Source organism: Acartia tonsa, chromosome 6 (genome assembly GCF_053477335.1).
Source record: "Acartia tonsa isolate MP-2025a chromosome 6, ASM5347733v1, whole genome shotgun sequence".
Lineage (NCBI taxonomy): Eukaryota > Metazoa > Arthropoda > Copepoda > Calanoida > Acartiidae > Acartia > Acartia tonsa.
This window is the reverse complement of record NC_137265.1, coordinates 587,933-600,751: the sequence shown is the minus strand read 5'-3', so window position 1 is coordinate 600,751 and position 12,819 is coordinate 587,933. Positions and strand designations below refer to the sequence as shown.

The window sequence follows — 12,819 nt, the reverse complement described above, 5'->3', positions numbered from 1 at the left end:
TAATTCTGCGGTAGAACTTAGTGAGGTATACTTACATTTAAAAAGATCAATTTATATCTATTAAGATATTTTCTAGTTGTGGAGTTTTCTTTCTTTATATAGAGGATCCGACTATGACAATTTTATCCCAATTTTTTGCTGTCTAAACCAATTTTATTTTGCAACATTGTTTCAAGATACCTGTAAATTGAATTCTGATAGGAATATATTGATGAAAATTTTTGTGCAGTTTTTATTTTTCATATAGAAGTTCTAAATAAAACACAATTTGACCCATTATTTTCTCCTTGGCCTTTTTATCTAGCAATCTTTATCTGTAGGTTTTTTTTAAAACTAAAACCCTACAAATCAGCTCCTGATTTACAGATTTACAGAATTTTTTACTATTTCATTGTTGGACCCAATTATTGTTTTCTTTCCCTTTTTACTTAGCTACCCATGTACGTCTTTATTCAAAAGCAAACAAAAAATACTTCTATACTTTAGAACAGACAGATAGACAGACAAACAGATGGAAAAACAGACAACTCAACAGACAAACATGAATATCAATGGACAAGAAAGAAAGATATTGTAAAATTATGTAGAAATAAACAGCAACCAAGAAAAACATTTTTCAGACATGCAAAAGAAAAGACAGACAGATAAACAGTAAAACCTCTATACAGACAGACAATAATAACAGATATTGTTAAATAATCTAAAATAAAAAGAAATAAAATATCTCCAATACCAGCTAAGAAAATCATATTACATACTTCACTTAAATTAGAAGCTGATATTTTTTGTAAAAGGAGATAATCTTTTCTTTTCACAAGTCTAAGCAAGTCTGTTAACAATTGAAGTACTAACATCATCTATAGTAATATAATAAAATATATCAGTTGAAATGCATAATCAATATGTTGTTTTAATACTTGTTATATTTTCTTAGTTTTCACTCTGTATAAATAAAATATAATGAAAAAAATTACAAAAACATTTTAGCTAAAACAAAATTTTCACATTTTAAAATTAGTTATCAATGTGTGAGAAGGGAATACAAGAGAAGCTTTATTTGAATGGGAAGTAAAAGGGAGAACATCTTTTTATATTTTAACTTTACAAATATCAATATTAATTCCATTGGAATTTAGCCCGATGGGATTCAACCCATGGAATTCAACTTGGCAGGATTCGACTTAATGGATTTCAGCCCATATGATGTTCAATTTATTTTTATGCTCTTGATTATATACAATTGATTACTTTTTTTTTAAACAAAGGAAACTAAGATGCTGAGTAAGGATCAGGATGAGGAGACTACAGAGATGGTATTTAATAATGTGGTAATTGATATTATCAATTCTGAAGAAGAACTTAGTGAGGTATAATCAATAATAATAACAATAGTCAATTCATTATAAATTAAATTTAAATAAAATAAGGAAGTGTAATTTTTCTAATCAGAACTAAATCAAAATGGAACTAGACCATTAAAAGAGTTTAACCCAATGGAATTCAGTCAACACAGGATTAAATTAATTTGCTTGCCTTGATCATATGTAATCATTTATTGGATTAAACCATGAAATTGATCTCCTGGAATTAAACCCATGAAATTGATCCCATGGAATTAATCCCATAGAATTTCACCCAATTGTACACAAGTGATTGAATACCCTTGCTTCTTGATCATCAGTAATTGTTTATTTTTTTAATCAAAGGAACCTAACATGACAAGTGAGGATCTTCCTCAGGATGAGGAGATTGCAAAGATTGCATTCGATGATAAGGTTATTGATGTTGTTAATTCTGAAAAAGAAATTAGTGAGGTATAATCAATATTAGTAATAGTCAATTTATTATAATTTAAATTTAAGTAAAACAAGTATATGTCACTTTTTGAAATCAACAAAAATCAAAATAGAATTACACCATTAAGAGGGCTCAACCTACATGGGATTTGATTTATTTTCATGCCCTTGATCAAATGAACCCAAGGAATTCCACCCATAGAAATCAACTAAGTGGGATTCAACCCAATTAAATTCTGTTGACACAGGATTCAATTTGTTTGAATGCCTTGATCATATGTAAATATTTACTTTTTTATCAAAGATGCCAAGTAAGGATCTCCTTCAGGACGAGGAGACTGCAAAGGTTGTATTTGATGATGAGGTTATTGATCTTATCAAAATTGGAGAAGATCTTAGTGAGGTATAATCAATGATAGTAATTGTAGTTATTTCAATAATAATCTATAAAAGAGCAAAGATTACTGTCTGCCTTAATGAGATCTTGGTAAACACAGAACTGATAGGGCTTTTTCTCTTTAGGGAATATAGCTACTGGTTCTGAAAGTGGTTTAAGCTATTTTCTTGAGGGGTGGAAAATTCCATAATCATAAAAAGAAGTGTAATGCATTTCTTAATATATAACTTGGTTTTATATATCATTTTATTATTTTTGATTTTTTTAAACAACTGGAAAAAGCTAATTGTTTTAAAATACTCTACATGTTAAAAATTTCTGGTAAAAACATGAAGAATTTCTGAGGTTCTTATAAATGATATTCAAATATTGTAAATGATTTTTAAATTTTGAAAATAATATGTATATACAGGGTGGGGCAAATAAGACCGGACAAACTATATTTTTTAATCAAATGAACATAAAATCGTCAATTTTAAAGATTTTACTAAATTTCAAAAACTGGGAAGCAAATTGTGTATAAGACTATTAAATCATTCAATAAAATCGCTGCCAGCCCCAATCACCGCCTTTTACCCGCCCCCTGAACCGCCCGCAGTCCATGATCACCGTGTCCCTGTCCAAGCTGGCGAAGTTCTCCTTAATAGTGGACATGAGGGAGGTCTTTGTGGTATGGGCATGTCTATTGTTGCATGCCTCAAAGTAGCCCCAGGCCCAAAAGTACATTAGATTAAGATAGGGGCTGCTGGGAGGCCACATCTCCTTCGGGAGTGAGTAACTGAAGGATCCAAATTCACCCATCTTTTAAGCTAACCTTCTACACAGCTGCTCTCATTTGGGCCACAATTGAGCTATAACAACGTTATTTACCTTTTTTGGAAATGGCATGAAGATTTAGTAAGGGTTACTAGCGCAATTTATAGTCTAAAACGAGTTCCATATGGGTCCCTGAAGTCAAGAACCGAGAAATATTCAAGATTTTAGACGTTTTTGACATGTCAAAATCTGCCACGTTTCACACTGCCCGAGTACTACGGCCAAGCCAGCTGGGATAGAGAGCTCTAGTCTTTTCTAGTGTCTTACTTATGTATCTAAGAGTAACTAGAGCAAGTTTTATAAGTCTATCTCGTCTATAGATAGACTGAGATCAGATTTAGTAGGCCATAGTCGAGAATCCAGGGTATTGTACGAGCGCACTCAGAATCCGCCTTGTTGAACATATGCGCGTCCAGCTCGGAGTACATGTCCTTCATCAACCAAAGATTTTTATGGGCAAAAAGGTTATTACCTAAGCTTTTTGTAGTGGGTCAAACGTCCTGATTGGTTAAGTAGTTTTGGAGCTATGGTCGGCTGAAAAATGTTTGGTCTTATTTGCCCCACCCTGTATTTTAAAATAAAGAACAGTCTGCAAGGCCTAATAAAATTTATCATTTATTATATTTATACTTAAAACAATAAATGTAGGACTCATTTATATCAAAGGTATCACAGGAACTTGTTTGTAAGTTGAAGTCAATAAAAAGTAATGAAGAGACTGTTTCAAACCAGGAAGAAAAAGAAAAATCATCTTGGGTTAGTTCTTTGTGTTAATATTAAAATTATATTTCTGTCTGAAGCTATGAATAAATAAGTTTACTTATTATTTAGGATCTAAGTACATAATAATTACTTTTGACAACCAAATGATGATAATTTAAACATCTTTATAAAATTAAAAATCTAAATTCCTTCTCAAATTTCTAATTCAGACTTCTCCAGATTCTTTATTTTGAAATCTATTCTAAATTATTTAGATAATATCTGAGCAACAAAACATCTTACAAGAAGAAGGTTTGATCAACAGATCAGAAATAGAATTACAAGAATTGGAAAACAAAGTAAAATAATATCCTTAAAACACGATAGTTCATAATGAAATATTATTGATTCTTGTTAATGAAATTATTTACTAAACATTAGTTAAGTCAAACTGATAACAAATAATCTTAACTCTACTTTTCTTTCCATGTTTTAATTTCATTTTATTTAAGGACAAAAAAGGAAAAAATGTTCCCCTTAATTCAGTGAGTTGTCCAAGGTAATCATTTTACTTATTATTTTTTTTAGATTTCAGTGTAAAATTTATATTTATATATTTGTAATACGATTTTTATATTAGGAATAAATATGATATAGGAGTCATTATGTTTTTTCTTGTATTTAGTTTTATGCTATAACACAAATAATTGCATCTATATTTTATAGGATACCAAAACCAATTGAAATTCTAACTGGTGCAAATATTGTCTTTTTGATCCTTGATGTTTGCTTGCCAACCTGGGATTTCATAAGTGATCTGATGCTTACATTCAAGTACTGGGCTAACTCTGATTTCAATATGGTAATAATTGTTGTTACTTAAACTAATTACTTATAGTTATAAAGAAGTACATTTTGACAAATAATTAGATTTTCAGTATAAATCATCAATTAGTCTTTACATAATGTACCTTAATTAAATGTCAAATAATGATTTGGGAAAAAATTAATATGTTAAACAAAAACATCTTAAACTGTTTTAACCTACTTTTGAATGGGGGGTCAATAACATACTAGGACACTGATTAACTTTTTTGGAGGAATTAAAAGATTAATTTTTACTGTTGCTTGGGACATTTTTGTCAGAGCAAAAGGGTCTTTTAGTTTGGGGTAAAATTGTTGCTTACAGAACAATTTTATATAATTCACTTTATATTAATTCAATAAAAAAAACATTACTCTGTTCAATGTAAATAATTTTGTTTTCTAAAACAATTAATTTTATTGAAAATTCTAACATTATACAATAAAACACATAATGCTAAAAACAAATAAATAAGAAATCTTCCTTCATTTTAATTTTAATTTCAGAAAGAGTGTTTTCACAAAGTGATTTATTTTCAATGTAGTCAAATAGTTTTTATTTAATTAAAATGAAAAGAATGAAAACTATACACATAAAAGATACATACTTTAAAAAATATTTTAAAAAATAAGTTTAAATAATCTTATTTTATATCATATAAAACAATGCTGGGAATAGTGTAATATACAGCCAATTGTCCCATCTCTCTCTGCATTTCTTATCTTTCCCATGTTAACATTTTTCGACAATTGTACTATCCCTCTAGACTTCTCTTCTATACACAGGAAGGAGATAACATTAAACTGTAAATTACAATTATACCCAGGGAGTGAGGAGACATTAGTCTTTACAGTTGTATAATGTATATCAACAATCTGCCATCTTAAAAACTTTGTGTTATTGAATTTTGATTGGTTCAAATTCAACCAATAATATTGATCCACAATAGGGGTAATTTAAATTATCATCATTATGGATGTAAACGTTCGTTGTCTTATCCCTGAATTATATAAAAAGTTACATTCTTATTTGTTGCCCATAGCTTTCATTTCTTTATTGAAGTTTCTAACTACGAGGGATCTAAAGGGATAGGTAAGATAATAGCCGATAAATTTATGCCCATCCAAATGATTCTACAAAAAAATTACCATTTTGTAGATTACAGTTAGTGATTGAAATGTTTGGACACTATAGTTATTGAACTATCTTATCAAAAAATTAAATTTCCCAAAGTCTGAAGTTGTTCAGCTAACGAATTCTATTCTATTGGTATTTTTTCTTGGTAGGGTATTGGTATCCTCCCCAAATATAGTTTTACACATACCCAGAATCTATGAAAAAACTTCATTGTAAAGGAGAAACATATCAGTTCAATCAGTTTGGTTCAGACAGACAAATGCACGCAGTCTCTGTTAATCGATTATAGGGATACTAGCAGCTGCACACCTAGAGGCCTCTAGAGGCATGTAATATATCCAGTAAGCAACGCTTTATATTTTTTTATTTTTGGCTATTTCTCTTGGGAGGGTGAAGGTACCCTTGCCCGAAACAGCTATAAACCGTCCTAGGACTTATGTGAAGCTACACTGTAAAGGAGAACCATATAAGTTCAGCGGTTAGCAAGGCAGTACAGACAAACAGACACATAATGATTCCTCTGTTACTAGGATTATAAAATAAATATTTTTCCAGTATGGCTTCGACACTGATTTATATCAGAAGGATAAGATCAGGTTCTCATCCAATCATGTATAGCATCATATTCCAGATAATTTTCCACAGGGCTAGCAAAACTGGTATTTATCTTATAATTTTTTATTTAAATCCGCAGAAAGCTGTCAATGAATAGCTATTCCAGTATGGCTTCGAATTAAAGTAATTTCTGCGGTTTCACAAATAACAAAATGAAAATAAAGGGGGAGGGGTTAATCCAACCACTTTGTAATCAATGAGTAAATTGCACTTAGAATTCTTGGTAGGTCTATTTTCCCTAAATTGAACAAAAAGTTGGAAAAGTAACGACTTGGTTTAATTCTTGGTAAATAATAGTGCATCGCAGCGATATGACTCTTGTACGTTCAAACCGATGATAGATGATCAACCCACTTCTTGCTGTCTGATGAGGATGGAAAACCAGAAGGTTTACAAACCTTTGATTTTCAAGATGAAAACCAATGATATAAACAAAATATAAAATACATCAATTAAAATAATACATATAAATGAGATAAACAGATCAGACAATACAAATGATCATAATCGATTTAAAACATCATCCTAAAGCGTATTATCATTATTAGTATTAACATTATCAGGTTACATAGGCACAATTGGTCTTTTCATTAAACAACAAAAGAAATAATTTGCTCTTTAATTTAATTGAAGTTAAGCCTTATATTCAGCACACATGTAATAATCATTACCTGGGTTACGTCTCATGCAAGCAGGACAGACTTACAACAGGGTTCTGAAACTCAAACACACTTTCCATGGCACAAACATCCGTTTTTTGCATTCTCCGATAAACAAAGGAGAAAACATGCTCACGGAATGCCGCACTCTCAGAGGTGAAATTAGAGGAAATGTCGTAAATTTCTAGTACCAGCTGCTTAATGGCTAGAATCCGCTGAAAACAGCTGAGAGCAGCCAAGAGTATGAAGAGTGTATAAGGCTTGTGACATGTCTAGAGGTAGGTTTTTATGGGTGCTGAGCTCAAAAATATCCATATGGCAGCTGGGTAATGGCTGCAGCTTAGCTGGGAAAGACCAAGGGTAGCTAAATAGCAGACGAATTATTTTACTAGGAGGGAATTAGTATTTTACAATGAAAAAGGGGTGAGTATTCATCCTCTTATCCTTTTTCCTTTCTTCCTTAAGCATCTCTATACTTAAGTCCTAAAAATGTAAGTATGTCCTTAAACATTATCCTGTATTAGATCAGTTTTTAAACAAATTTGCTCAAATTTTGTTTATAATTTTATACATTTATATTCTGATTATTCAGTTATGGCACTCTACAAGTGTTAATGCTTGTTTGTCCTAACGTTTCAGAGCTTCGCTTTTATGGATGTTGTCATCCTTGTTGTTTTATTGTCATTGAAAAGGGGACTGAGATATTTTTCAACCAATAATTTTATTCTTTGGAAGGAGTAATCTTATTTATTATCATTAGGGATGTAATACATTCTTTGTCCATTATCTTATCCCATTAGATCCCTGTTCAAACTCTTCAATTTATTTCTACAAAAATATTAGGGTAAATGACGTTCCTGCAACTGGCAGGAATACATCTGGATGTATTTTTGTCAAAACTGTATAGTAGACAGTTGTTATCAATACAATACAGCAAAGCTGGGAAAATGAAACAACCCATTTCTTAAAGGAAGCCTGCAAGGAATACCACGTTTTAACTGCTGAAAGACTGCCACAAGTAGACCCAATACCCAAAATTTGAAGCCTTCAGCTTCTATAACAAAAAAGTTCTAGGCATTTTAAAATGACATTTTATGTACAATGAAAATTTTGAAAGAATTTGAATGCTAATGTGGAAGAAAAGGCCTTCTTCCATCATTTGAATATATACATATCTATCCCTGTCCACATTTCTCTAGCTATCCAACTGAGTTAGACCCACACTGCTGATCCCGGCACCTTGCCCTATCCTGCTGATTCCAGAGCCAGTTGATTATTACAGGCCCTTGTGTGAATACCTCACCTTCTGTCTGTATTTGGTTGATTGCAAGCCTATATGTCTAGGCCGTCGGCAATCATATCTCCCTAGCATTCGAGTACGTGGTTTCTTGCCTGCCAAGAAACGAGACGCCTAAGCTTTTATTGGCTAAACATTGATCCATGTCCTATTAATAATACATATATTCAATTACCAGTCCTGCCTTATTTTTTATGTAAATAAACGCTTTTTTTATGAATATACTTGTGTTAGATCATTGATATTATATTGCGTCGAAGCTACTCTATACTTATATTCCGGTCTGTCCGTACATCCCCTCATACGTCACTAATGTTAAAAATTTTGAAATTAAACTACGTGGCCTAGAAACAAAATTATAAGCTTATTTTTGTCATAAATTTAGATTTCCAGTAACTAATTATATATTTACAATAAAAATACCCATTTTTATAGTCAAAATCGTTAAAAAAAATTAAGTTTAACTTGCGTTGTACCGAATGTACTGTAGCCAATCAGAAGGTTGAATCAGCTTAGCAACCAATCACAGCTGAGCTTGCAGAAATTTCCCCCTTTGTTTCCGCTATGATTTTTGTTTAAAATGCAATTTAAATTGAATTTTTTTCATAGATTTTGACTATGAAATGTGGTGTTTTTATTGTAAAAATGTAATCAGTTACCGGCAATCTAAATTCTTGACAAAGATAAGGTTATAATTTTGTGTCTAGGCGACGTAATCTAATATTGTTTTTTCTTTTATGATCATCGGAAATCTTTCAAAATTTCCATTGTATATAAAATGCTTTTTTGAAATGCCTAGAACTTTTTTGTTATTGAAGCTGAAGGCTTTAAATTTGGGGTATTGGGTCTACTTGTGGCAGTCTTTCAGCAGTTTAAGCGTGGTATTTCTTGCAGGCGTCATTTAAAATATGATCTTCCTCACTTGGGACTGTACAAAAATAAAGAATTTAAAAAGATAGTTAGATATTTCTTTAATTCACTGATTAGATTTTACGTAAGTATTATCTATAATTCTTACACTTTTGATGACTAAAATTGTAACCATTATATTTAATAAACTAAAGAAAACTATCATAATCCTAAGTATATATACATTTACAATTTCACCGCCAATAGAGTTTAATATATGAGTAAAATATTGTACAAATTATTGATGTTATGTGGTAAATAGCTCGACATTTTCTTACAAAAATGTGTATTTTCATTTTTTATATTATATTTTTAATATTATAAAACTATAACCAGCCCCATCCTTCTTGTAAAATCTATTAGATGTTTTTTTTTATCTTTTTTGGTTTTACAATAAATCAAATTGAGAATTAAAATACTTAATAGAGAAAATTTAAGGAAGCTTTTATTAAATGATGTACCTTTTTACAGTAAATAACAGAGCCAATTAGTAAATTTGATTTTAACTATCCTGTTTTGTATTCCATGGAACTTTGCTTTTCAGTTTGTCCTAATATTTCATTGTCTTATAGTGTCTTATATCAGAGTTGTCCCCTCCTGATTTTCAAAGATCTAATCAGTGGGTTTTCAGTGCTCGATATGCACTTTATGGGAAAGCATTCTATACCTCACTATTTCCATCCATCTGTTTTCCTTTCCTTGCTTTTTATTAAATATTTCTTGTTGAATTGAAGATAATGTTTAATTAGGAAATCTTAAGAATCTGTTATTTTTACTTTCTTGATATTTTGCTAAATGATTATATTTATCTCTGCTTTGCTACTTCGATGTTGACATCATTTTTTATTACAATACATGATTTAACATTATGCTTAGATATTTTCTTTGTTTTTTAAAGATTAAATTTTCCCCTCTCTCACTTCTCTTTTCTTCTGTATTTTTTAAAATTTCAATACTTATATTGACAATTTTGGATGTTTAAATGCCTGTGTTAGATGTATATTTGTCAGCATACCTACGATATATAGCAAATTACTATCGAATTTACATCCAGACAAACAATTTTGACAAAAATACATCCAATGTATTTCTGCCAGTTGCAGGAACCGCAACGTCCAAAACATTAGTCATTGAAGGATATTATTTAATTATTAAAAAAGACATGTTAGAATATTCCTATCGATTTTGCCTGGTGATTCCTCTTACAGTTGGGTATCATTTAGAAAGCAGAGAAACTCGATAATCATTACCTATATATCTGATTTTTGGAGTAATGACAACAAGCCAACATATTATAAGCGAGGTATCTCTATAATCAAATCCTATAAATGGAAGAATGTCCCTACTGTTTCCTAAATTTACGCAGTTTTGCATCAAATTTATGTACAATTGTGTTTAGACTTAGAAATCAATGTTCTGCTGTTCAAGTTCTAACACTCTACAATGGTTTTTGCTCTTTTGTCCTTCCATCCTTTTGCTTTTAGATCTTCACTTGTATGGATATTGTCATCCTTGATATGATGAGTAGATTAGATAGCATTGTAAACTTCTATCCTTATATAAAAGTAGCAGGTTATTGTCTGTGCATATGTAATACAGTATCTTAATAATAATTGAACCAATATGGCTACCCTTTGCAGTGAATATTCTTACAGGTTCTAGGCCTTTTCTCTGCTTCTCCAAGCTACGTTGTCTTATTTTTCATTTGGAGCATGAATTGTAATGAGTGGAGAGAAAAATGTTTGAAATTTTTATACAAGTTCATGAATTGTAACGCGGGGAGAGAATATTGCATATGAGAATGAATAGTAAGCGACGAGAGAAAATCTCTGGAATGTAGTAAGAATTCTTTAGCGGTGAACATATTTTGAGTGGAGGTAAAGTGTAGTGTATATTGTTATAGCGGGAGTACAAATAGGAGGCGGACAAAATTTTCAAAGGGCTTCGATCGCGATGCCACAAAAACAAAAAATACCTAAAATTGAACAGAGAATAAAAGTTTCAGGTTAGATTTTCAAAAATCCAAAGTTGATTTTCTTGTGGAGAGTCCTTTTAATGCATTTTGATAGATCAAATTAAAAGGCCTAACTTTACTCTATAACAAAATACATTATTTATGAAGCAAAACACTCTAAAAGCTAATAATTCTACCCACAAGTAAAAAGACCTTTTGCTCTGGATATAAATGTCCCAAGCAACAGTACAAATTAATTTTTAAATTTCCCAAAAATGTTAATCTGGGGCTTAATTCAAATTTAGGCTCTGCAGTCTGATTCTACTGGTGTCATAGTATAATTTTGATATATTTGTTAAAAACAGGTTAAAGACAGTTTAAACCTTTTTTAGGAGGATCATGAAAAAATAACTACATCAGGAAATACAATATAACAAAACTAGCGGTTTTTTTTTATATTTAAAATATGTCTGTGTTAGGTTGATGTTTATGTTGCGTTAGAATCTCTTTGTAAAATTGAGAAACATAAAAAAAATTTAGATTTTTTTATATTTCTCTTGGGAGGGTCGTGGTACCCTCCCCCAAAATATTATAAACCTTCCTGGGACCTATGAAATTAGTGCATGGGTTAGCGAGATCCTTTAGTACAAACACACAGACAAACAGAAATCCTGTTACTTTAGTATAAGGATAATATAAATATAGTTACTATAATCTAAGAAAAAAAGTATAAACTAGAATAAAGTAGAATATTCTGCCTGGTTAGAGTAAAATAAAATGATTATATATTTTACTGCTATCTAACTATTGTTACTCAAATTTGCAAAATTCTAAGAGGATAACGCCAAAATCTAGATGAATTTTAAGACTTAAAACAGGTTATTATTGTTTTAAAGATGAAAATGAGTTGTACAACATCACAAATGATTATACAAAGTTTGGAGAAGGCCAAATGTATGCTGTTGGTTTCATAGCATCAGGTTAGTTTTAAACTTTAACCCATTTTAGGAAAATAAAACTTATTCTTTTAATATTGAATTAGTTTAAAATAAAACATAATCTAAGACTTTTCATATTGGTGTAAGCTGATTAATCAACTAATTATGACTAAAAATTACATTGACCCTTAACCCTTAACAGTCAGGCCCCTTGCCGCCCCTAAATTGGTCGGGGGGACGTTTGATGCCCCCCCCCCCTCTTTTATCTCAGTTCCTATTAGAGCTAGAAAGCTAATTTTTTTGTGCAAGTCCCCTGTTTGATAATAAATTTCCAACCTAAAGTAAGTCAAAGTCAATTTTTGCTTCCTTCAACCTTTTATTTAACAACCTTTGTTTTTAGGTCATTGTTTACTTAAAAATTTCAAACATTACCTGATTAAACCAAAATTATGATCAGTGACACATTTTTTCTGTTAAATCATCTTTTAGGATGATATCTAAAAATTTGTTTATATGTTTCATAATATTTTATTTTGTTTTATGTCTAATTATCTTGGAAATTATTTCTTGAACTTGTAAAACTGAGTATAATCCAACATACTCAACATAATCTTTCTAAAAACAAAGTAAGATATCTCTAAACTGAAAGATTTCACTTAAAGGAAGCCTGCAGGAAATGTGAAAATAAAGAGTAAAATTCACAACAACAAAAATTAAATTTAAAACTAAACTTT

General features: G+C 30.5%; 1 protein-coding gene across 1 annotated transcript; it reads left to right on the top strand.

Moving 5' to 3' along the window:
• Window positions 1-1,249: 1,249 nt before the first annotated feature.
• Window positions 1,250-11,581, top strand: LOC145323481 (uncharacterized). The gene is made up of 8 exons (XM_080165881.1): window positions 1,250-1,367; window positions 1,707-1,814; window positions 2,101-2,199; window positions 3,676-3,765; window positions 3,987-4,070; window positions 4,224-4,270; window positions 4,438-4,573; window positions 11,540-11,581. The coding sequence occupies exons 1-8, from the start codon at window positions 1,275-1,277 to the stop codon at window positions 11,579-11,581; spliced, it is 699 nt and encodes a 232-aa protein (XP_080022007.1). The 5' UTR covers window positions 1,250-1,274.
• Window positions 11,582-12,819: the final 1,238 nt, after the last annotated feature.

Excerpts from the sequence above, each read along its gene's own strand:
- LOC145323481 (XM_080165881.1), top strand. The coding sequence starts at position 1,275 with ATGCTGAGTAAGGATCAGGATGAGGAGACTACAGAGATGGTATTTAAT. Across the intron at positions 3,766-3,986 it reads AAAAAGAAAAATCATCTTGG|ATAATATCTGAGCAACAAAA; the intron begins GTTAGTTCTTTG and ends TAAATTATTTAG. Across the intron at positions 4,574-11,539 it reads CTAACTCTGATTTCAATATG|GAGGATCATGAAAAAATAAC; the intron begins GTAATAATTGTT and ends AACCTTTTTTAG.